At 38.4% G+C, this 24,208-nt stretch overlaps 1 protein-coding gene across 2 annotated transcripts in view; it reads left to right on the top strand.

Moving 5' to 3' along the window:
* Positions 1-18,146, top strand: part of SPECC1L (sperm antigen with calponin homology and coiled-coil domains 1 like) — a 63,283-nt gene extending 45,137 nt beyond the window's left edge. For both annotated transcript variants that reach the window (XM_083874136.1, XM_083874137.1), the window contains 3 exons: positions 8,462-8,578; positions 9,086-9,145; positions 10,877-18,146. In XM_083874136.1, coding sequence (XP_083730262.1) covers positions 8,462-8,578; positions 9,086-9,145; positions 10,877-10,966 — 267 coding nt within the window. In that variant the 3' untranslated portion in view covers positions 10,967-18,146. The remainder of the gene's footprint in view (positions 1-8,461; positions 8,579-9,085; positions 9,146-10,876) is intronic.
* The last annotated feature ends 6,062 nt before the right edge of the window (positions 18,147-24,208 follow it).

Below are 24,208 nucleotides of genomic sequence, written 5' to 3'. Positions count from 1 at the left end.
TAGGGATAAGTTTGTTTTGTGAAGGTGGCATTGTCTTGCATTTTGAACTTGGCTTTCCACTGTGGTTGCAGACTTTTTTTTTTTTCACTTGGTCCAAATGTTATCAGAAGCCAAAAGAACTAACAAGATAACTGTCCAGAGTTCTCTTGATTACATTATTTTTTCAAAAGAATAGTGGCTTCAGCAAACTAAACCAGGATGTTAATAGTCTGACCGTGATGTATTTGTTTGGTTAACTTGTATTGAAAGTGTTTGGAGTTCCCAACACAATCCTCAGTTTAAGAACTTTACTCTTTCCATGACTTGAGACTCACAATGCAGGAGGAAGTTGAGAGGCTCATAACAGGATGGTCGCCCATCCATAGGAAAAGTCCTCCTCCAGCACAATGGACAGGCTGTGATATGAGCCCTCCCCCTCTTCCTGTGGCACGTCTGGTGCTCCACTGTGCTATTTCTGAGGATAAGCAGCTTTGTGGAAAGAGCCTTTCTCCTTCCCCACATTTCAAAAAAGGCAGGATGTTATATTTCTTTATAAATCCTCAAACTAAGTGCAAAAATATTTTCCCATATTGTCTTGAGATGAGAGATGAATTTGACAGCTTCGTTAATCTGGTTAGGAAAAGTGATAGAAATTATTCTAAACTTTTCACTCTGTAGTTGTGTGCACATTCAAGAATATGCTTCTGATTCTACAGATTGCTGCCTATAATTCCTTGAGTTTTATAAAGACTGGTAAAAGGACAGGTTTTGAGACTTTCTGTACTTGCTTCAGAACCTGCAGCATGGTACTGAGAAAGCACAGAGCATCTGCAGAGCCACTGCAGTGCCTTCATTGAAAGTGTAAGATAGTATCAGGAGGTTATATTAAGTAGTTCAGGGAGAAGAATGGCTTTTGCTTTAGGCACACTCATTTTTCATTTCTTTGTTGTACAGAATTTGATTATTTTCAGCATGCCCTGGAATTCAGTTCTGGTTGAACACCGTGTTGGTGGTGTTCTAATGTTTTAAATATACCCAGCACTGCATTCATTGTGAACAGTGCTTATCCAGATTTCTGGCATCTCAATGTTATCAATAACAGATAAGGATCTTTTTCTTTTTTTTTATTTTCCATGAATCTCTGCTTCATTTTAATTTTATTTAAAAACTATGTGCATTCAAAACTGACAAACAGTAAACAAGCATCAGGGTAATGAACATGTCCCTTCCTCATTCAGTGTTGCTGAAGATACTCAGCTCTTCTTTCTTCCCTATCATCCAAGCGTGGACAGGATCCTCTTTACCTCCAGTTCTTCCTGGTGTCTCACACTCTGCCACAGATCTCTTTTCTCCCCAGCATTTCCTATCATTAGAACTTCTACTTTTCCTCTGTACCACTGTTGTTTTGTTTGCTTTAGCACCTGGATGAGAGCCAGCACAAGCTTTGTGAGCTCCAGGTACATGCTGGCTGCCCAGCCCTCCTCTGTCTCTGAGCTGCTCCAGGAGCCTCACAGAGCACAAGTCCTAAATATCCCAGCCTTTTCCTCTAGGAAGAGCAGCAGGTCACCTTTATCCAGTCACCAATTTCTATCCAATATTAGCTGTAAATATGGCAGGCTGAAGGAAGGATACTCACAAATTCAGTCTGTAACAAGTTCTAAAATGACCTGGAAGATTGTAACCATCATTTAGAAACAAGCAAAAGAAAAGAAAAGATTAGAAGCCTTTTATTTCAGAATAATTATTTTCTTAATTTTTACCTATTCATATTAAACTACCAATACTTAGATAAACTACCAATAGTTAGTTTTTTTGGAGATGTGTTTCCTCTTTTAGTTTACTGCCAACCATAATCACTTTTTTTGTCTTCTTTTCACCCTCTCACCTGGAGGTGATGTCTCACAGCTGTAGGTCTTTATGCATAAATGCATGAAAGGTATTTATAGAAAATTAGTTCAGCTGTTGGTGCTTCACAGGGAAGATGGAACCCTGCACATTGAGTTAAAACTCTTATTTCTAACAGAGACATGTTTGCTCCTGGAATTGTTTTGCCTTTCATTTCTCCCATTATATTTTGCACTGAATAGTGGAAAGTAGCTAATAAATACTAACAAACAGTAATCACACAAGTAACCAGATACAAATCTTAATTTCTAAAAATTTTTGAAGGTGTACAAAGTTATAGGTGTGAGCTGCCAGTGGTTCAGCCTCTTAAGCACCAGGTGTGGAGTTAATTTATCTTTGTCAACAACAGCAAATACTAAAGAAGAAAAAAAACCCCAAAAAACCACACCAAAGTCTGTCCTGTTTCAAAGAGAGAAGGTTTCCTTTATTCACAAGATATTTGTGGAGATTACAGCAGTGCAGAATTGTCTGGTACCAGTGGTATGGGTTTTTTGTCTGCTCAAGTAAAATGGAAGAGAAATAACTCCTGCTTTCCTATCCCTTCTAGAAAATTGCTTTCAAGCTTTTTATTAAAAACCTTAAGTACTTATTTCTGCTTTAGAAGCTTGAAACTTTGTGAATGCTAAATAATTCAAATATGATAGTGTTGCGAAGCTCTTCGTTTCGGTCCATTATAGTGGAATAAACCCTGTTAAAAACCCTGTAAATTACTTCACTGTACACTTTTCTTATTTATTCAACCAAATTTGCAGGAGAATAAATGAATAGGCACCTTTAAATGTAGTTAATATTTAACCGTGTTCCAAATGTTTTTTCAAGACCTCAGTAAAAAATTCAGGTTGATACAGCAAATGAAAATAAGAGAAATTACTGGTGTAAAAACCTGAATGATTTCATCTCTTACTATGCTGTAGCTTTTAATATGCTGCCTGAATGTTGTTTGCAGGCAGGATTTCTCCTTGGAGCTCAGGTTTGGAGAATGGTGATCTGCAGAAGGTCAGTGCAGCACTAGCAGAGGCAGGTTCTGTATTAACTTCCACCCAGAGCCTGTTCAGTCTTGACACAATTGCACACACAGAGTTACTGAGCTGCTTTGTATTCTGGGCTGAACAGATCTCTGAGCCCTGAGAGAGGAGAGCTGCTCTCAAGATAAGCCTTTAGATAAAAGAGGAGCAGATCACCTTTAGTTTTCAGATCAACAGGCACAAAATAGTTGAAATTTCATTGTGTGTTAGCTTTGTTCAGGATCTGACACTGCTGCAAAGTACAGAACCAAGTGCTGCATTTTTCAGAGGAGAGAATCCTCCTGGCTCCTCTAAAATATGTGCAGTGTCATAAAACTGTCATAAATTCCAGATATCTTCAAAGCATAAAGTAATCCCATCCAGCTGTTCTGGAGCATTTACCCTGGCTGGAACACAGCTACTTTCATTTTGAGTACACAGCTAATAAAAGTCCCAAAAAGGATGTGAGCATGCATGTTTCATGTTAAAAGAGGACCAACAAACAGGATACACACATCCTTACCCATTCTTATCTCCACCAGTATTGCAATTTATTTTCCATTTTTGTCAGCATTCTGAGAGATAATTCACTTCCAGAAGTCTGACACCAAAAAAGCAATTGTCACAGAATAGCAACAAGAATAGACTCTTTTTTTTTTTTTTTTTTTACTTTCTTTAAGCTTAACACACTTTACAAGCTTTTGTACTTCCTAAGTACAGATACACTTAGTGTAGCCCTGTAGTTGCTGTCCTCTATTTCATGCAGTGCTGCTTTCTGGAAAGACTTTTGCTGCAAAGCCCTAAGTTTTACCTCCTGTACAGATCAAAGCTACATGTCTTACAAAAAATTGAATCCTGTGCTCAATGCACCTTGAAAATCAAACAATGCTTTCATTTGTGCTTGAGCAATAAGTGTAGAATAACAAAAATAGAAGTAAAAAATTATTCAGGTTGCTTCTTTAAAAAACTTATCAACACTAAGCTAGGTCATATTCCATTCAAAGTACTATATTGATTTTAAAAATGCACAAGAAAAGGACATGACTGTGCTTATGTAAGACTGTGTTCAAATACTGACTGCAGGGTGTGCGTTCTGTGCTGTCTGGTTGATTCATCAGAGCAGTCAGGATGCCAAAACACTTCTCTCCTTGGTTTAAGCTGTTGCTTTAGCCAAAAATTGTTGAGTTATGGAAGGACATGCTTCCTTTTTGTGTTTGGATTGGATTCTGATACAAGAGAAACGTCAACTTGTTAGACTTAATTATGGCAAAATTTAGAATAAATTATGAAGCTGTCTGTACCTCTTAAGTACATTAATGTCTGAAGCTATTACTGGATTTTGTGAGAATGACTGCTTCTTTTATGGTTCTTCTTCGTGCCCAAACTGAAAAATAACATGTGTTTGGTATGGAAAGAAACATTACGAGTCAGTGTTTCAAGGTTTTCATGGTCTATGTTTGCCATTTACTGCCTCTCCAGAAGCTGAGATTGAAGAGGCAGTAGCTGGGACTGCTGCTAAGTCTATTCCAGAAATACTTTTATGTCTTTCATGTTCTCACCTACAGCCACGGCTTGAGAGTCAGTGAATCCTGATTCAATGGAGCGTGGATATCAGTTCTTTTGTAGTTTACCTTTGTAGTCTTCTATAATGGATACTTTTTTCTTTTGTGGATGTATCTTTAAAAGCTTTTTTTAAAAGCCTTTTACTAGTAATTTTCTGCCCTGGGAAGAAGTCTGCCAAGGTCTGTACACTTAAACTTCAAATCTTGTTTTAAGGCTTTAATATATTACAGCACAGAATCAAATTAATGGTTTTGCTTTCTCAAGCCACTTATTTAATTAACCAATACAACAGAGACATAGACACATGTTTTTATTTTCTTCATGTCCTGACTCTTTTGAGAGCCAAACCAAGTTTGGATATGGGAAACTCTCCCCCTTATGCAGAACAAGGGATGGAGAAATTGCTGCTGTGCAGGATGTCCATAGTTCAGGGAGATTGAAGCTGAGGATATGGCTGAAAAAGTGGTTAAAATTACTTTTTTCTTAATTTGTAACTGCAAGTTAGAAACCATGTTTTCTGTAGCTGAGTTTCTTGATGTTTGTGGGGGTTTTTTAGCTCTGAAAGTTTTTGGGAGGGGGATAAAAAAGTAAGGAGTTACTGGGTTGTAATAGTTAACATCTGTTTCTTGGTTGGTTTTTTTTAAGTATTTTCACTGACTTTAGAAGACCCTCTATTAATTTAGAATTATTGCAAAAAGCAATAGGAGAAAATTTTAAAATTAGCAATATGCTGGTTAAAACCACTTTAAAATGGTTAATTTTAGAAAAGCCATAGGTTTGCAGAGATCTTCGAGTGATGTTATGCAGAGGCCAGTCTGTTAAGCAGTGTAGAAAGTTTCATGGGAAATTCTGGTTTTAGTCTTTTTTTTTCTATATGAGCTCAAGGGAATCCTCATTTTGTGGTGGCTGCTCCTGCTCTGCAGTTTCCTCTTCAATAGGGGCTGGAGTCATGCTTGAAATGCTTCTTGGTTCTGGATCTACCAGGTTGTTCTATTATCATCTATGTTTCACTTTGTATTTGAATGTTCTGTCTCCAGAAAGTCATACAAATTTTTAACCAGGAGTTGTTTACTCCTGGTTGGAAAGTTTCTTCCACAGATCTTTTTATGACAATGGTCTGTTACTTAATTTTTGTTAGAATTGCCTTTTTAAAAACCATCTACTCCAAGTACTTGAGGTGGCTTCACTTCCATCCTACCTATTAGTCATTAATAGACAATGATAAATCCCCTTCTAGTTCATTTATCTCCAGAAAAGCTTATTCCTCATGTGACAATTTATTTGAAAGGATGTCCTTCCGTTGCTTTAATACTTTGTGGTCTGAAATGTCTTGAAGAATAATTCTAGATTAGATTCCAGCAGAATTCTCTTAATAGAGCCAATTACTTAATAAAAGCAGTAACAAAGAAGAAATTATGTCAGAGATTTTAGGCTGATGTTCTGTTTACCATCAATTCTTTGAGAAATAAGAGCTTAATGCAAGATTGATTTCATTATACTGACCAAGCTTTTTCAAAAAAACCACAAGTAGTTAAAAGCATTTAGGAAATAAAATTTGCTGTATTTAAATGTGCCAGTTATGTGCTCAAAGCCCTACATGAAAAATTAAATTTTCAGTTTAAATGACAATCTGTCCCCTTTCTAGATTTGTTTTTACTGTCTGACCAATATTATACTTCTTTTAGTCTAAGAGGTAATAATAATAATTCATAATGCTTAGAGCAATTGGAAACAGAAACCAGTCCCTTTTAATAGTTTCCTTCCGTTGTATTTAATTCAGCTTCTCTGGATACATTAAAATTCTTGGATGATGGGTTTGTTTTCTGCTTGTTGTCTTAATAATAAAAGCTGGACCCTACAAGATGATTTAGAAAAAATGGGGTATTCTGAGTTTGGTTTTGTTTGAGAACCAACCAAACTTGTAGGTGCACTTCAAGTAGCCCTTTTCCCCTCACCAAAACTTGTATTACAAATTCAGCATTCTATGGATACTTACTAATAGTTAAAGTGAAATTTTTAGTTTGTACAATTGTAATGTTTAAGGGAAGATGACTTTTGCTTGTTGTAATTTCACTGTGGCAATGCCAGTGTACATCTGCCTCCTCCCCTTCCCACATCACTTAGTCATCTCAGGGAAAGAGGGAGAACATTTCAGCCAAGAGGTGAAAACCAGGTTTGAGTTCTTCTTCCTCAGTGGATTGTACAGCAAAGCCCCAAACCACATTCACACCTGATTTTTATAGCCAGCTTGCCACACACGGCTGTAATGAGAAAAAGCCCCTCTGCCTTACCTTTATCCATCTTACTGACACAAATGTGAGCCTGAGGCCTTATTGGGTACAGGGTAAGAGGAAAGAACTTTCCAAAAAGTGACTTCTGTAAATGAACACATGTAGAAATCTATTGGCTTTAACAATCTGACATTTTCCCCTTTTTTTACCCTTAAAACCTCACACTATATGTTGCATATGTTTCCTTAATTTAAGTAACACTGAGAAAGTTTTAACCAGGCATTAATTTAAATCCAATTTCCTGTCTCTCTTGAGGAGAAAAGAGCTTTTTTTTTTTTTTTTTTTTTTTTTTTTTTTTTTTTTTTTTTTTTTTTTTTTTTCTCCCTTCATCTTTTTCCCTTTGCTTTTGCTTTTTCCCAGCCTGTGGCTGGAGGAAGCTTGTGCAGAGCAGTTCCCACAGCCCGGGGGTCTCCAGCACCGTTTCCGTGCGCAGCACTGTGAGCCCCAGCACGTACACTGGGACCACTTCACAGCAAAAGTGCTAAAGCTGAGCAGGAAACCAAGATTTCCCTCACATTCTTCTAGAAATTGCCCAGAGTTTTGTTTTTTCCCCTCTGTCCGAGGAGATTGTGGTTGTTGTTCATTTGAAGTCCAAGTGCCCTGGACTGCCTGGCACAGAGCTCTGGCTCTGGGTGGAGTTTTCTGCCTTAGGAATAACCAGTTTTAGTGTCTTGTCCAAGACAGCTGATGAGGATGATGACTAAATTGCTGTAAGGTGAAAAGTTGGCTCAGGTAATTGGGATCCTGCACTTCTGTGACTGGAGGTTTTAGTTCCTGCAGTAAACTAAGTAAGCTTCTTCTTGAGCCCAGTTAAGTGAGTTAGATATTAAAGCATATTTATATTTCTCCATGAAAGTGTAAAAGATATATGATATATTATTGTTACTGGTTGTTTCCTAATTAAAGTTTAAACTGACTGCTATCCACTTAGCCTCTCTAACATTGTTTGACTGCCAACAGCCAAATATACAGTCATTTAAAAGGTCACTGAGGCATCTTGTTCATGACTCTCTTGGACTGGGCTGACTCTACAATAATTTATACAGTCTCAGGAGATGCATTTACCAGTGCCACTGAGTTTCCTACGGGAACTAAAAGATCAAGAGTGCAAGACAGCAGTTTTCAATTTCAGTTTCAATCCCAAAGATTCTCTTCTACTGTCAGCACTAAATCTGCTGGAACATCTCTATTTCCAAATGAAAGTTAACTTTTTTTTTGTAATCTTGTTCACATCAGTTTCTATAGAGAAATCACTTGTTAGAAGAAAAAATACTTTTCCTCATCATTTAGAAATTTTGTCTGGATATGAATGTAGTAGAAGTAGAAAATAGAATGAACATGAACAGAGGCAGGAGCACATTGTCTGATCAGGGATTTGGGTACAAGTCTTTGACTCGTTTGCTTTTCAGTCCTGGAGTGTACAGTTGCATCAAATCCAACCTTCTGTAGCACAGCATTTTACAGCTTTTAACGCACACTCAAGCACACATTTTGCACTTTTTTTGAGGGAGGACTTAATATTACCTGAAATTAATATATAAAATAATGACTTTCTTATTATCGTAGTGCAGTTCTTACCACAGCACTTTGGTATTGGGCTGTCCCTTTCTCTGCCGATTTCTTGAAGGTATTAAAAAGAAGTATTGATGAATTGGTAGCATGTGATAATTGTTAGATTACGATTTTAATATTGCTTTTATTTTTTTTTTTCTCTTCAAGAATATTGACATCACAAACTTCAGCAGCAGCTGGAATGATGGCCTGGCTTTCTGTGCAGTTCTCCACACTTACCTCCCAGCCCATATTCCCTATCAAGAGCTGAACAGCCAGGACAAGGTAAGACATTAAAAATCCCATTCTCAGGGCTGCAATGCTTTAGTTAATATGAGTTAATAAAGACCAATGAACTAATTTGAGTTCTAAAAATCCCACTGTTACTAGGATTTCTAAATTATTGTGTATTCTGCTCTGCCACAGTTCCTACCTGCTGGTTAGCCCAGGATGTACAATTAATGATAATAAATCCTAAAAACAGAAGATTATTTCATTAATGCACAAAGAGATTCTTTTTATTTATGCTTTTTAGAGAATAAATAATCTTTAGTATTTTATAACTCAATTATTCTTCACTGACAATGATACTCAGCATTATCTTCTGAACAGGCAATTAAAAATTTTTATAAATTTTTGGATGGTATTAAACATTGCTATGATTCAGTTAAATTACTGTAGTCTCCATTTGCAGCAAAAGTAGTAGCATTATTATGAACATTCTTAAGACCATTTTGTTATGTTAGAAATAGTATTTCCTTGTTTTCTAACATGTTTTCGTATCTCATGCAGAGAAGAAATTTCACTTTGGCTTTTCAGGCAGCTGAAAGTGTTGGCATCAAATCTACTCTGGTAAGATTTAAATGCATATTGAATGAATTATGACCCATTTGTAAAAATCAAAATTACTCTGTTTTCTAGACTCAAAATATTTGGATGCTTATACTTAAAAATAGCAGCAGATGAGCTCAGCTAGAGATTACTGCACTAAATAATGACTGAAATACAGACTGGTTAAGCTTTAAAAGGAAGGTTCACCAACTCTTCCACTATGAAAATAAATACCAATAACAGCAATGAATTTGTTTAAGAATAATCTGAGAATACAACTTTCAAGAATCCATTAAATCTGTCCTGTCTCTGACCTACTTTTAAATTATTTGGGATTTTTTGAACTCTTGAGCTACAAATCAAGAAATGTAATTTGTTCCTTTTTCTCAGTGTAGTGTGAGAACTGAGATTTGCCTCTTAAGTTTAGACTTCCAATTTGTCATCATTGCAAATAGTTGTAAGATTTCTTCAGTGATTGTTTAAAGGTTTTCTTGCACAAATCTTAGAGTAAAAGAATTAGTTTTCAGTAGTCAAGTGTTTACTAGAACAGGAGTATTTCTGAAGGTGTGGAATTGGAGTATCCAAAACCCTCATGAATGATCACAAAAACTCAGCTGAAGTGGCCGTTATCAGAAATGAGATTTAAATGATACTTTTGTAACCTAAATTCTAACAAAGCCGCCATAGTTAGCAACTAACAGTACAACAGAGTTTTTAAAAATAACACTTTCCTTGATCCTTATCAGTGCTTTTAGCCCCCCAGCATTGTGTTTGCTGACAATGGCAGTGCAGCTCCTGGGCTTTCGTACTTTGACTTTGGCACCGATTTGAGATGTGGAAGTTTCTTACTAAGTGCTGATGTAAGAATGAGATTGTGGAAAATAACTGCAGAAATTCTTGCATAACTCAGCCTTAGTCCAAATGTCTGTCCTTCCCTTTTGTGATGCACTTCATCACAGATACTCTAAACAGGCAAATTGAATGGAGTTCAATGAAAATTGTATCCATGTTAAGAAGTTAGTATCTATTCACATACCCACATGCACACTGTGTGTGATTTGTAGGTTTGGGGATTTTTGTCTCATCCATATTACATGAGCAAGGGGTTAAGAAGGGTGTGAAAACTGCTGCATGTAAACAGGAGTGGAATGCAAGTAGAAGTTATTCATTCTCTGAAGAAGGTGTTCAGCTAAAAGAACTCACAACTTCTTTGTTGAGTTCTGGAGATTCCTGCATCCAAAGCTTTCAAGCAGAGTGTTGCAGTAAACAGAAGTTACTAGGAACTACATCACTCTGTTTTGCTTTGTACATTTGCTGAAGAGGGTAGATAGGAGTCAATTATTTATTGATACTTAACCTGATGGGGATTTTTAACTTCCATTAATATCTGGGCCTTGATTCTGTGGCTCACAGTTCCTGGGTAGGTTGTGTTGATTTCCAAGGTTGGTGCAGGGTTATGTGAACACTAAAGTCTGACTATTGTACCAGCTGTGCTCAGTGGGGGACAGCTTAAGCATGCACAGCATCAGGCATTTCAATCTTAAGTCAACAAAAGAACTATCTACAGATATGCTATTCATTACATTTTGTGAGCAATACCAAGATGTATGGAAAAAACCAGAACTTTCTTCATCAGTACTTTAAATTGTGGAAACTTGACAGATTTACCGTTCCCAGGAATGTGTGAAAACACTGCCACAGTGCTCTCAGGGTTTTCATTGCTGACTTTGACCAATCTGTTTTCTGTGACAGGACATCAATGAAATGGTGCGAACTGAGCGTCCAGACTGGCAGAATGTCATGCTGTATGTTACAGCCATTTACAAATACTTTGAAACCTGAACCCTGATCATTTGACAGATCCATGGGATACAACCAACATGAGCTACCAAATGGAAATCTTACTGAAACGCTAATCCCCATTTCACTGAAAACTGGCAACATTTGAGTCCCCTCAAACTTCAGTGACACTATCATGGATTGCCTCAGATTGCTTCAGCTACTAAGCATGGAAACAACTGTATAAAAGCAAGAACTTGTTGCCACAGTGCTTGGAAAACCCAAGTTATTAAGCTATTCAGATTAATTATGTAGCCTAAAGAGCCTGAACTACTTCTGTGCTGCCTTTCCAGTCAGACTTCCTGAAACTTTCTTTGCTAGGAGAGTGAGATGAATGCTTCCTCTGGCATATAGGAGACTGAATGTACAGATAAAGCTTTGAGAAGGAAAAGGATAACATGGCATCATATTACTGAACTTCCTGTAGCATCCTGATTCCACAGACTCTGAATATTCTACCCACAGCATATGGCAGCCCATTTCAGTAGAGTTCTTAATGGTAACTTAATTACTGCCTATACAGCTATTTTCCATCCTTTAAAATGTGCACAATATTCTAGGAAAACAAGCTTTGATTCCATAATGACAAATTGAGGGCAAAAGTGCTCTTGATACCTCGAAAAATCTGGCACAGAAGAAGTCTTCATTCTAAAGCTTCATTATAAGCCTACCTCTGTCACAGTGATGTGGCTTTCATCTTTATCTTATGGATTGTAAAGACTAGCACATGCAGCTCCTGGCTTTCAGGGTACACTACACTTCAAGGAATCTGTGCAAAGTCCCTGTGCTTCCACTCTGACAGAAATGAATCAATGATCACCCCTTGCCTGGCTTGTTCTTTGCTCTCTTTCTCCTTTGCCTGTGCAGCACATGCAGCCACCCCGGGCTCTCCTCTACAGCAATACGAGCACACGTCCTGGATATCTGGGGTAGAAGTCTGGAACTGTGGTAACATTTCCTTTGCAGAGAAGATATTCTCAATAACATATAATAATGAAGTAGTTTGTATCAAAATCCAGCTTTGCCATGTTTTCTGTGTGTTTTTCATTGGTCTTGCACATCCTCATCTGAGTGACAGAAGGTGAGATGTTCTCTGGAAGGACTATGGAGGAACTGATGTAATGTGTGTACACCCAGTAGTCTCAAATATTGCGTGGAAATGACTCACTGTCACAAGGAAGGAATTGAGAAACTTTAGTCTGCTCAACTTCTTTTTGTTTTTGTTTTTGTTTGTTTTTTTTTTAAATGTACCTGAATTCATTTAGCAGCTCTTGGGCAAAAGAGTTTAAGTGCCTTAGCGATCATTGAGTTGATCTGTCCTGGCACTTCAGGGCCTGGTGTGGAATGTTAATGGCTCCCAACAGTTTCATGGCTCCATTTGTCACGAGCTGTTTGTTGTAATCTTGTTTGTCAAATCCAGGGGAGACTTCACTCTGTCATTGCTTCTGCCTCTTGCTTTTCTGAACATTTCCCAGCAGTCCAGCCACGGAACATCTCATTAATATTAAGCAGAAGCCAACTTGAGCAGTGAGTTCTGTAACAGCTGCTATTTATAAGCACAGGCTCTTTCAGCAGTAACCCCACTGTAAAGAAAATAAATCTGCTCTATGGTGCTCTTACGACTGTTAAGGACAGTTTGAATGTCATAGATGTTAACCCAGTGAATGCAACTGTGCTTGGCATCTGTGAAACTTCTTCATGGTATAAAAGCACAGATTTAACTCAAAAGTATTGCCAAATTCCAAACCCCATCATCTGAAGAACATTGCCCCTGTGAAGAGTAATAATTCAGCATGTCTCTAGCATTGGATAAGAATACACATTTACACTGATATGTGCCTGTGAGAATTATGGAACATTGCAAAATAACTGCTTAACCTGTGCTGAGGGCCTTTGGAGAAGTTTTCAGAGCAGTGGTGTCTCAAACATTCTTACAGCTCTTTAGAACTAGAAGTAGAGACCCTCAGTTTATTAATTGGTGCATTTGAAGAGCCAGCATAATCTAAAGACAATTGTGTCAAGAGAGGTTTCAACTGAAAGATCTTCATTAATAGATTTTAATAAAAGTCTGAAATGCATTTTCCTCTCCTCTATATTTCTTCAAAAATATTTTACTTCATTAGTTTCAATAAGAATAGTCTTAGTGGAAATACACATTACTACTGTCTTGGTTTCTATCTCCTATTATTAAATTCCAGATTTTGCCAATCAGTGTTTAAAAACTCTTCTGTTTATCCTCTGAACAGATATCCTTCTCTATGATTGTCTTATTCATTGCCTTAGAGTTAAAAAAAATATTTTTCTAATGAAAAGGATAGCATTTCTTGATCTAAATTCACTCGTTACATATTTTGGTGAGGTAATTTCAGCTTTGAGCTAATTTTTTTTTTCTGTCCAATGGTTATTTTCATTTACATGGAATGTTGTCAGAGTCCTTAAATGCAATAATCCTGAGAGTGTAACCATTTGTCAAAGAAAAAATCACGTTTGCCAGATCCTTTCTGTTAAAAACACGAGGTGCTGGTCTTCAGAAAGGAAGAGAGAGAAAAGCTAGCAGTAATTATAGAAGGGATCTTGTTACGAACTTCAGAGCTCTGTGAACTTCTTCTTAGTGTGTTCTGTCTGGTAAAACTCTTTGAATCCAGCCCAGGAGCCCTGGGCTTCATGAAGAGGTTTTTGTGTCCTGATGTATCTGAGCCTTTACCTGTGAGGTGCTGCACAGCTGCCCAGTGGAAGGAATGAAGCAATGGAAGATCTAAAGCAAACACAATGCCCTGCTGCACTCTAAAATGTGTTTTTTTCTGAAGGTTCAAACCACATTCAGTTGTCCAAGAGGAAAAATATCAGTAGCCCTTCTGGATGTGGAATAAATACACTGTTGTGTTTGGTTTCTGTTCATAGTTAATCCTGAAACAGCTTGGGTTTTTGTTCATGTGAAGTGCAAGTTTATGCTGATTTATTTTACTTGTAATCCAGAAGATATTTCTGAATGTACTGAAAATATGTTGTTATCCATTTCTATTTAACTATGTGCCTTGCAAATGCCTGTGCTGTAGAATATCAGGGTTACTCATGGCCAGCTGTAGGGTGGGCAACAAAATGGAGCTGTGAGACATCCTGATGCAGGTACAGCTGTGTCATCCTCTGGATGGAAACACTTCCATAGGTGTTACACTTGATTTGGTTTTCAGTTGGTTTTGTTTAAAAATTCAGTTTGATCTGGCTGTTTGTTTAAATAGAAACACTAATTTAGTATCTCCAGTGTGAACCTCTGCCCCTCATGAAAAACGTTTTCTGCCTCTGAAAAACTGAGTGAAATTTTCACTTTTAAATTTGTGTTTGTGTATAGTTTATCCAGAATGTAGTATATAATTATGACATATTCTGATTTAAAGGTCGATTTTTGTCTCTTTAGCATAAAATATATTCGAGTTACATTTAGTGTTCCTGAAAATTTTTTGTCTCCAGTTTTATGAAATATTCCCACTGTTTGTGTTTTCTGTAAAGTCCATCATCGTGTCTTAGAAGGCCCTTAATTTGCCAGAGCTAAATGATCTCTGCTTTAATTTATTGGTGTAAATTCCTATTAATGTCCCTGGCAGCAGTGATGCTCTGGTTTTAGGTGCATGAGGAGAAATAAATTTTGGACCCCTCCTGTAATGGTGCAGTGCAGTGGTTTAAGCTGCTGAGGATCTGCCTTGTGAGTCTTGTAGCTGTGGCATTGGAGACTCATTTCTCTTACTGATCTCAGTGTTAAGTTCTTGGCTGTTTTTTCAGTTTCAACACTCCAGACATTTGGATTCTTTTGCATCACCAGAAGATTACTTTCCTCAATTCTATTTCTGTACAGATTTGGCCCAGGGCACAGTTTTTATTCCGGCCTAGTTTTAACCAAGATTATTTGGGAAGATGGAGATTTGGAGAACTTGTGGGTGTTTTTCTTCCTGCCTGTTCCTGGTCTGGGGAGATTTCCTGGTGTGACAGTTCCTTCCAAAGGCTGAAGTGATGCAGTTACACCTTTAAACTGTGACTCCTGTAGTGACTTCACTTCTTGTTTGCCTCTTGCAACTAACACAGCCCAAAGCAGGAGCTCCTAAGGGGGAATATTCTTCTAGGAAGGAATGCAGTTGTACACATCCATGCTGCTTTTTGCCTATTGTGAGTTATGCTGAGGTGGTCTAGAAAGAGGGCCTTAAAATAGTCATGCTCATGTATGGACTGAGTTAACTGTGTAGTTTGTTTATGGTCCTTCCCTTGACTTGGTAAATATTTATTTCTGTTTGTTTTTTATGTTCTGCTGAGCTCTATTTCTGCAATTCCTTTCTTTAAGCTGCCATTAGTGGATCCCTTTCTTTAAGCTACAATTAACCAGTTTGAGAAATTACTTGGTGAGGAGTGCTAATTAAGTGTCTTCGTCATCCATGAGGGCTGGACATGCCACTGTGCTTTCCCAAGTTAGTGTGTGTTGACTGGCAAAACACAGACATCTCTTAGTACATTTAATTGTCCCTATTTAGCAAGATATCTTTAATAGTGTTTTTGCCTTCACAGGAGAGTGGCTGAATGGGTTTTAAATTACTGTGTGGCTTGCTGTGTCCCTCCTTCAGCTAGGGTTCTTCTGTTGTGTTCCCTGATTTCAGAATCAGTCTTGTAGTTCACTCTATAATTATCTAACCCAAGGCATTAAGCATCTGGAATATGTAGCATGTATGCTGTGGATAATTAATGCTAAATAACTTAAAAGGTCAAGGTTTTTACAGTTCTGATTTCTTTTTATTGATATGAGTCTTTTTTCCCTTATATTTTTGCTACACTTACCAGTTGTTTGGGTGCAGCACCCTTGAACTCAGTTTAACAAAGCCCCTGTCCTGATCTCCTTGAGCTAATTCATTCTTTCTCCCAATTAGAATTATTTTCTCCCAATGAAACTTTGGTAAAACCTTTGAATACCAGATGACTTCCTTCCAACTGACATTAGCTTTTGCTTGGAATACTCCTTACCCAAAGGCCATTGTCTGCCTCAGAGTTGCACAGAAAGTTCCCATCAGTCCCAGCAGGACTTGGGGATGCAGTAGGGTGAACTTCTGGCAGAATGTTACAGCAGCCTGATGCAATTAAGCTGCTTTCATTTTAACCCCCTATTTTCAGGGGGTTTCAGTTTAGGCAAAATCATTTACTGAGAGCTGAAACGTGGCCTGTTAGTTCTCCACTGGGAAGTATGCTTCTGTTTAATAATATTTTTATGAGATTGTATTTATGGAAATGGAAAGGAAAATGTCATAAAGCTAGTTTTGTTGCACTTTTCTAAGGCTTTTGTATTTTGCATAGCTCTAGAGTATGAGGAAGTTGCTTGGGGAAGCCAAGGCTTGGAACCTGCTCTGCCCCAGCATAGCAATGTATGATGTGCATTTTCACCCTAGTGATCCATGTGGTATTTTAACTGCGTGTAACTGGTGTATTTATATGGTAGTAAGGGAGCCCAGCAGACATTTCCTGCTGCACAGGAGCCATTGGCAGCCCTGCTCCCACAGTTCATGAACTGACCTGTTCTGACTGTGGACTGCACTTGCAATAATGGAATAGTCCAGTTTTGCAGTTTTGATTTGGAACTCTTTCAACAAGTGGGGAGAAAAGGGCTCTTCTTTAATTATTTTTTAAAAAATTTTTGAGGGAGGGAGTGTAGTTGTTGGGGTTTTTTTTCCTTTTTTTTTTCCTTTTTTTTTTTATTATTATTTTTTGTTTGTTTGTTTGTTTGTTTTTGGTTTGGTTTGGTTTTTGTTGTTTTGGTTTTTTGATTTTTTGGGGTTTTTTTTGTTCCATTGTTGAAATTTCTTTGGAGGCTTTTAATGGTTTCCAATTATTGCATATGTTCAGTTAGGATAGTTACTTGGGAATCAGTTCAGCTAGGAGGGCACAAATACATGTAACATACTCAAGTAATTAATCCTTGTAACTTACAACATTTCAGTTTGATAGAAACTTTTGGTTTTATGTGTATTGTAAGGTTAATTTTTCTGTCTATAAGTAGCACTTTTATATGTATCTGAAGGGTTATTTTGAACAGAAATGTGTTTTTTTTCTGTGTATTATCTAATGGGAAGAAAGTATAACACTATTAAACAAGACATAGACTAGTTTGCTTCCAGACTGTAAGTTCACTTTAGGTCAGTAATGATCAAGAGTTGTTCAGTGTATCTGAAATAAATCAGTGATCCCATTTAATACTGAACAACTCTCCTGATCAAACCCAGAAGGGCATTAATTGGTACCCTCCACCTCTTGGACGAGGGTACCTCCAGTTCAGGTGTGAGGCAGAACTGACAGAACAGTGGGATGAATTTTGGACTTGGTGAAAGAACAGAATTTTATTGATGCCTCAGTCTGACTTCACAGCACTAAACTGGATAAGGACTAACCTTGTTTGAGATGACACTGCAGCCAGTAATGATCTCTGCTAAATAGCTAATTTAAAGCTCACTTTCCATGGCCTTTAAAGATGATACAAACCCCAGTGATTCTAAAAGCTCTTCTCATCCTTCCAGCTTTTCTGATTTGTATTAGTTTTACTCTCCTTGAAACACAGCTGTTGTATGTCAACCTGTGTATGGGCTTAGAAATTCTTCTAGACAAGTGCAAGTACTTTGCTTTTTTCCAGAACCCTTTTGAATAGTTTACACACATCTTACACAGAGAGAGGCTTTGCATAAATGTACAGATGTAGCCACAAGCACATGTATAAATGTGTGTGTACAGATCTGTACTCCTGCAGGTTCTGAGTAACATGGAACGTGTTTCAACAAGTGCTTGTGTCCTGAGTACTTAGGCTGGTGTATTAGTGTATATATTTAAATGGCGAGGAGGAAAAACATATTTTGTTTGCTTCTGGTTAGAGCTGAGAAATACAGGTTTGAGGAGAATTTGAATGAGTATTCCAATTGTATTTCACCCTGTTTCCGGTTTGAAAGGCACAAGTTGGTAATGATTGGACCTTGAAAAGTCAGCAAGCCTATGTTAAGCTAAACCTTTTGGAGGACCCAATATGCTTTCAGTTTGCAAGGACCACTAAAGACCTGGGCATTTACTTTCTCCATAATGTATTCTGTATGAGTATTTAGTATGTATGCCTTCAATTTGCCAATGTTGCCATGTTTTCTTCTTAATTATTCATGAAATAAAGGTTGCAAATAGCAGAGTGTGTGTTTGTTTTCTTGGCTGGAGGCCTGCACACGGGGCTGTTCTCACGCTGGGTCTGGCACTGTTTTTTCAGCAGTGTTGCAGGAAGCAGTGGTGGAGGTGAGGCTGCTCATAACCCCAGGATTTTTTTAGAAGTCATTTCTCTTGGGACACCAGCAGCCTCTACAGGATCTGCCCCCAAAGGGTTTTAAGTGATAAGACAGTGAATACCCCAGATAAGAGGGACATGTTTAAGGCATCTGCTTAGCCTGTATTGTTCTAGAGAAGGAAATGGCAGAGGATATGTTCAGTTTAGGCAACTTCTGTAATACATTGCAGGATTACAATTACTAAAATGTTACTTAGCACAGCCCAAGTAAGGCAACTGTGTTCTCACTCCCTCTCTTTCTCTAAAGGAGTTGGGCTGAGAGAGGTTGGGGACTTAATCTCTAGAACAGTTCAGACTGTTTAAAGCAGAAGCCTAAACATAAATTTTCCAGGTGAAAATAAAACTTAGAACACCTTAAATCTGGTTTGGTCTCAAATCATCCTGGAGGGTAACTCTTTTCAAATGCTGGTTAGGAACTTAAATTTCAAGTGCTCTGGAATAATTTGGATCCAGAGGTTTGGATTGAGCTCCTAATTATTGTAAATATTGTTCTGAAAGGCAGTAGCTAGTAGAGGTATTTTAACTCTAACTTTTTGAGATTTTGTGTGGTGTTTTCTGACTGTTCAGCAATCCAGGAAAGTCTGTCTCAGTAATGTTACTCTGCAAGAAAGTGTCTTGTTTCTCCTCTCTGGAGGGGAAATATTCTCCCTGAGAACTCCTTGCAGTACTTCCTGCAGTGTCTGGAGCTGCTGGAGATGTGTGGTTTGAGAATATGAATTCATATCCTGGTTTTAAGCATGGATCTTCAGTTTTCCTACTTCTTTTGCAAATAGGTGTTGCAAAAGTGTAGTGTAGTAGACTCATGTCAGAAAATAAATGTTTTTCTTTGCTGTAGCAAGTGCAGCACCACAGGAGAGACTTGTCCAGGTGCAATGGGCATCTGGGGGACAGGACATGGGCCAGGCCTGAGGGATGCTAAAACTGCAGGGTCTGCACAGTCTGTAGAGCTGCAACTTTTCTTTCCCATATCCACTGAAATAAATTCCCTCACCAGAGTATTTTCGTGGATTGCCTTCCAAGATGTCATTAAAAAATTTTGTTAAAAATGTGAAACCAGCTCCATAAGTGTGTCTAAGTTGAATATAATAAAATTGCTTCATTTCATTAGTTTTTAAGATCTTATTGTAACAAAAAGCTGCAGCTATATGGAATAGTAAAATAAATACTCAGAAACAACAGCAATATAATATTCCATTGTATTAAATCACAAAAGCTGATATTGAAGTCATGGTTTTTCTGCAGTTAAATTCTGTGGAGGAACTAAGTTAGCACTACAGAACTTCTGCTGAAATTGTGCTGAAGAGTTTCACAATTGCTTTGATAGACAGAAGAGACTTGGATTAAATCCTGTCTGTTGCAGAGTTCTACAAAGGGCAGAGATCAGTGGAGCTCACCAAGATGTGCATTATTACCACACTGAATTGTTTTAGAGGAGACCCTTATCATTGAAAGTTAACTCCTTTCTTAACTTCATTAATTAGGGAGCTATTTACAGCCAGAAGCTATGGGTAGAGCTTAAAAAACAAACAAAAAGGGAGCTGAATTCTGTGCCTCTCTCAGCTCCCTCACTCAGTGCTTTGTCTGTGTTGTTTTTTCAGCACTGTCTTTCCTTGAACCCAGCATTTCATGGTAAGATGTTCTTATGTCTCAAGCTGGTTTTCTTTTTCATCCTCAATACTAAAGGTTGAGTGAATTCTCTTTTAAATTTTCTTGGAAAGTTGTGATGGCACTGAGGAAGCTCCAGTACCTTCTCTATGAATTCCTGCATGGTGCTGCAGCCCAGCGCCTTGAATGGGCAAATTGGCTGATTAGTGTCCCTGTTCCTGGCAGCTCGAGATTAGAAGAGCATTTATGTCTAAATAAATATTTTTGTTAGTTTAATTTCTATTAGAAGAGTTGATCTGAAACTTCTCCCATGCAAGTCTTTGTTCTGAAAAAAAATTTGTCTATGAATTTTTAAAGAAGCAGATAAAGGACTGGTGCCACCAATTCTAATCCAGGTTAAGGTTTTTATTAGCCTTTGTCTGCTATTTCCTCTGTGTCACCATTGTTTAACCCTTTTTTTAGGGCTGAATTTCTGTATATGAAATGCCCTATTTGAAAAATACGTTGTCGACTTTTCTTAAATGGCCTTTGTCCTTCAGGATTTTGAGTTCTTTGGAACCTTCTTAATCTCATTATGAAAATAGGGTTGGACATAGTAGTGTCTCATCCCAGTATTTTCGCTCTTAGACATCTGCATTGATTCTATAGTGTGGGGCACTATTTGTGCTTCTCTCCAGTGCTGTGCATAGCTCACTCCCTTGTTTATGTCCTTTTCTTAAACCATTTTAGGCTCTATCCTCACGCCAGAAGCCTAAAAGTTAAGCTCTTAAAAATGAAAGAAACTTGAGAAGGAGACATAACAGTCTGGAGACAATTTCTCTGAGCTGTTGACAATATCATATTTTTCAAAAATAAATATCCCACAGAGCACCAAAATGCCACTGTGTTGAGTTCAGGCTGTGTCTCCATGGGGCCACACTCAGAGTCCATGGGCTGCACCAGGGCACAGCCTGCACTGGTCATAGCCAGGGCTGTCTCTGCAAAGTCACAGCTTTGCACTGTCAGCTTTGCACTTCGGGAGCTGCAAAAAATCCCCCCCTGAAATGGCTGTTCCAAGAAATGAATCCAGCTGGGCTTTGCTCTGGGCAAAAGGGAGGTTTGGTGCCGTTCTGCTCTTGGCCACAGGTACACCTGGCATTGAAATGGGCTGCTAAAACATGAGCTCAGCTCTATAAACCCCTGAAGTTGTGTCATTTTGCACCAACATTTCCAGCACACGCTATGCCCCAGCAGGGAGTGGTGGGGAGCAGGGTCAGCAGCTACTTTCTGTCTCCAGTTTGTGTTGTGATAAAGCTGGGTTATACACAATGTGTATTTTGTTGAGTTAAAATAAGGGTTTGCCCTCTCATTGCTCCTCAGAATAAAATGAGAATAGTTCAAGTGAAGAAGAATCAAGTGACTTCTGCTGGGCCTTTCAAATCCAACAGTTCATTTATTGTGTAAAGGTAAGTTATATTTTAGCTGTTGCTCTGCAGCTCCCACATGATGATTCATGCTACCAGTTTTTCTTCTATTAATAGTTTACAGAGAGTGCTTAAATTTAGATTGAATTCCATCTCATAGTCTGTCATGCTGAATAGCATTGAGAGAAATAAAGCCACAGTCTGTTTGGGCAGTGCCTTTTACGGAGAGTTGTCAACTCCTGACATGAAATTACTGAAAATCCTTCCCTCGTTCCTGACCCAGACTGGGTTCAGACTGTGTTGGGGATGGGGTTTGCATTTCCCTCTGAGGGCAAATTTTACCTTGACTTCAGCTTCTCCTTAAGCCTTTGGTAAGAGCTGAACTCCTCCTGTGCTGGAATTGAACAGTTTGTGCAAAAAGGCTCCAGTCTCTGACACGGGAGTGTCCTTCATTATGATTTTAGCCATGGACATTGCCAGCACAATTCTGCATGTGTAACTTTGATTAAGAAGACACTCTTCAGAATAACTGAGCTTTTCCCAATGTTGGTTTAAAAAATGCTATCAAATATTCAACGTTGAGCAATGTGAGTGAAATAATCACATATATACAAACACACATACAGGTTATATATATGTATATATATATATATATATATATATATATATATATATGTCTTTAATGCTGAAGGATTTGCTTTGTGTCCAAAGAATCTCAAGTAACTGTGCCCTCATCCCATCTTTTAGACTAACACAGGTGTCTTCCATTGCTTTTGAGGAGATTCAGGCAGTGTTTTTGGGAATGGGATATGTACAAGTCACAACACACTATGTTAAATGTCCTGTTTAACAACATTGAACACGTGTGCTAATGCAATTCTCAGTCTTATGTTCTTGGCAAAATATGCATCCCTTAAATGTCATTTTGCCCGTATTTAGTAATTCAGTCTAGTTAGAAAGAAATATTTCATTACAGAGAAGAGCCTCAAAACTGATAAAGCATTAATCTCTTTGTAAAGACAGAAATAATTTTTCTGTTTAAAATAAAATTAATCCTTCCAGATTCTATCCTAGGCAAACTGATAATTTTCAGTCCTCCATATGGAAGCCTCAGTACCTGGGTATGATTTTTAGGGTGGCAAGCTGTGTTTGGTCATGAGCCTGTTTTGTGTTCCAGGGGTATCCCTGATGTGCCCAAGGTGTTGCTCGTGCAGTGCCAGCAAAGAGAAGGGTGAATTTCACAAGAGATCTTGAGCAGGAGGTTTTTTATTTGCTTTGCTCTCACCTTTTTGAAGGAAGCATTTCAAGGGTTGTTCTACAGAGGCTTTCTAGAGTTTACTGCTTGAGCTGAGCTGCTAAGTCTGAGGAGTGCAAATACTCTTATCACTACTTCTCAGCTGCCCAAAACTCTGGAGTTTGCCTTGTTCAGTGAGACAATGAACAGGATATTACTGCAGCTCTGCTTTCCAGGAATGAGAAAGCCTTTCTTGGATCCACGTGGGAGAATCAGAATATTTAACTTCTGTCCTTGCAGCCTTGGACTCCTTTCAGCTCAGAGCCAGCTCTGAACGTGTGGCAGTACCTTCCCATGGCTGCGGGGGCTGCTGGAAGCTGTTTTGTTTCCAGGAGGTTTCAGCCTGTCTCTTCATGTCATCCCTTCTCAAACTGTGCCTGGGCAGTCACAGATTATAATGCTGGTTGATTCTCCAGAGTGACCAAGGGGAGCTGCACTCTCTGCTGCTGCTGCCCCCCCTGCATTTATTATTTAAAAAATAAAGATATAAAAGCCGTTTGTGTTCCTTACTGTCAATTTACTGTCATTGGCCACTGGTAAGAGAGAGCCTGGGTAGAAATACCCAGGGATAAGGACATGGAATATACACAAGAACTATGGTCTGATACTTGGCAGGGACAATGGCATAGAACCACTAGAAAACCAGTTCATTTTTTAGTTCCAAAGAAAGGTAACAGATCTATTCAAATCTTGTTATAGTAATGGAAGTTATCCTATCCAACTGCTGAATAGGACATAAAACAGCAGCTGCTCATTATAAACACAGTTACTTGTGCAGAAGTGAGAAATGAGCATGCAGAAGGCATGGAGGGTCTGGCCCAGTTGCTCTGGGAGATGTTAATACTGATTTTACTGATAATACTGATCTTGGATCACTGCAGAGTTCCCAGCTGCACAGAGAGAATCAGTAGGTGACAGTGGGGATCTGACATGTCATTGCAAACTGCAATGGCCAGTGAGGGAAGGAACCAGTGGTTTGGTGCTCCTGGGATCAGAACACTTCCATGGAAGGAAAATAATTTCTAAGAAGTTTTAGAAGCTGGTCAGAGAGACATTATCAGCCAGTCCTGTGAAACTACTTGGACATTTTCTCTGGATCTTCTATGACTTGCAGATTTAAAAGAAAAGCTACATTAAATACTCTTAAAATTGCTTAGCTGCAAAAATCAGAGAGTTGCAACTGGGAAAAGAAACACCCAATGATGCATCTCTGAGGTCCTTTAAAGGTGTGGTGATCAACATTTGTGACTTGGGAAATTTGTAAGGTGATATATTGAGGATGGGATGGTTGGAATAAACCAGTTCTGGCAGTGCAGCAAAGAGGGTTGACTGCAACAGCTTTGGGTTTAATGTATTCAGGAACAAAATAATATTTAGAAACTGCATCTCTGCTCCTTAAAAGTATTTTGATTTCCAGCTTTCATTGATTTCAGTGGGAGAGAGTAATTTGGATGGCTTTGAGGATCTGGGCCAAAGAGTGAGGCAGCCTCTGCAATACAGGAAACACTGCCCTGGGAAGGAGCAACTCTGAGCAGATGCAGCAGAGCCTGGCAGGCAGCTCATTTTGACTTGCCCCTCTAGTTCAAAAACAATTGCGTGGC

This window comes from Zosterops lateralis, assembly GCF_965231275.1.
Source record: "Zosterops lateralis genome assembly, chromosome: 17".
Classification (NCBI taxonomy): domain Eukaryota; kingdom Metazoa; phylum Chordata; class Aves; order Passeriformes; family Zosteropidae; genus Zosterops; species Zosterops lateralis.
Note: the sequence above shows the minus strand (reverse complement) of the source record. Positions and strands in the feature narration are given on the sequence as shown.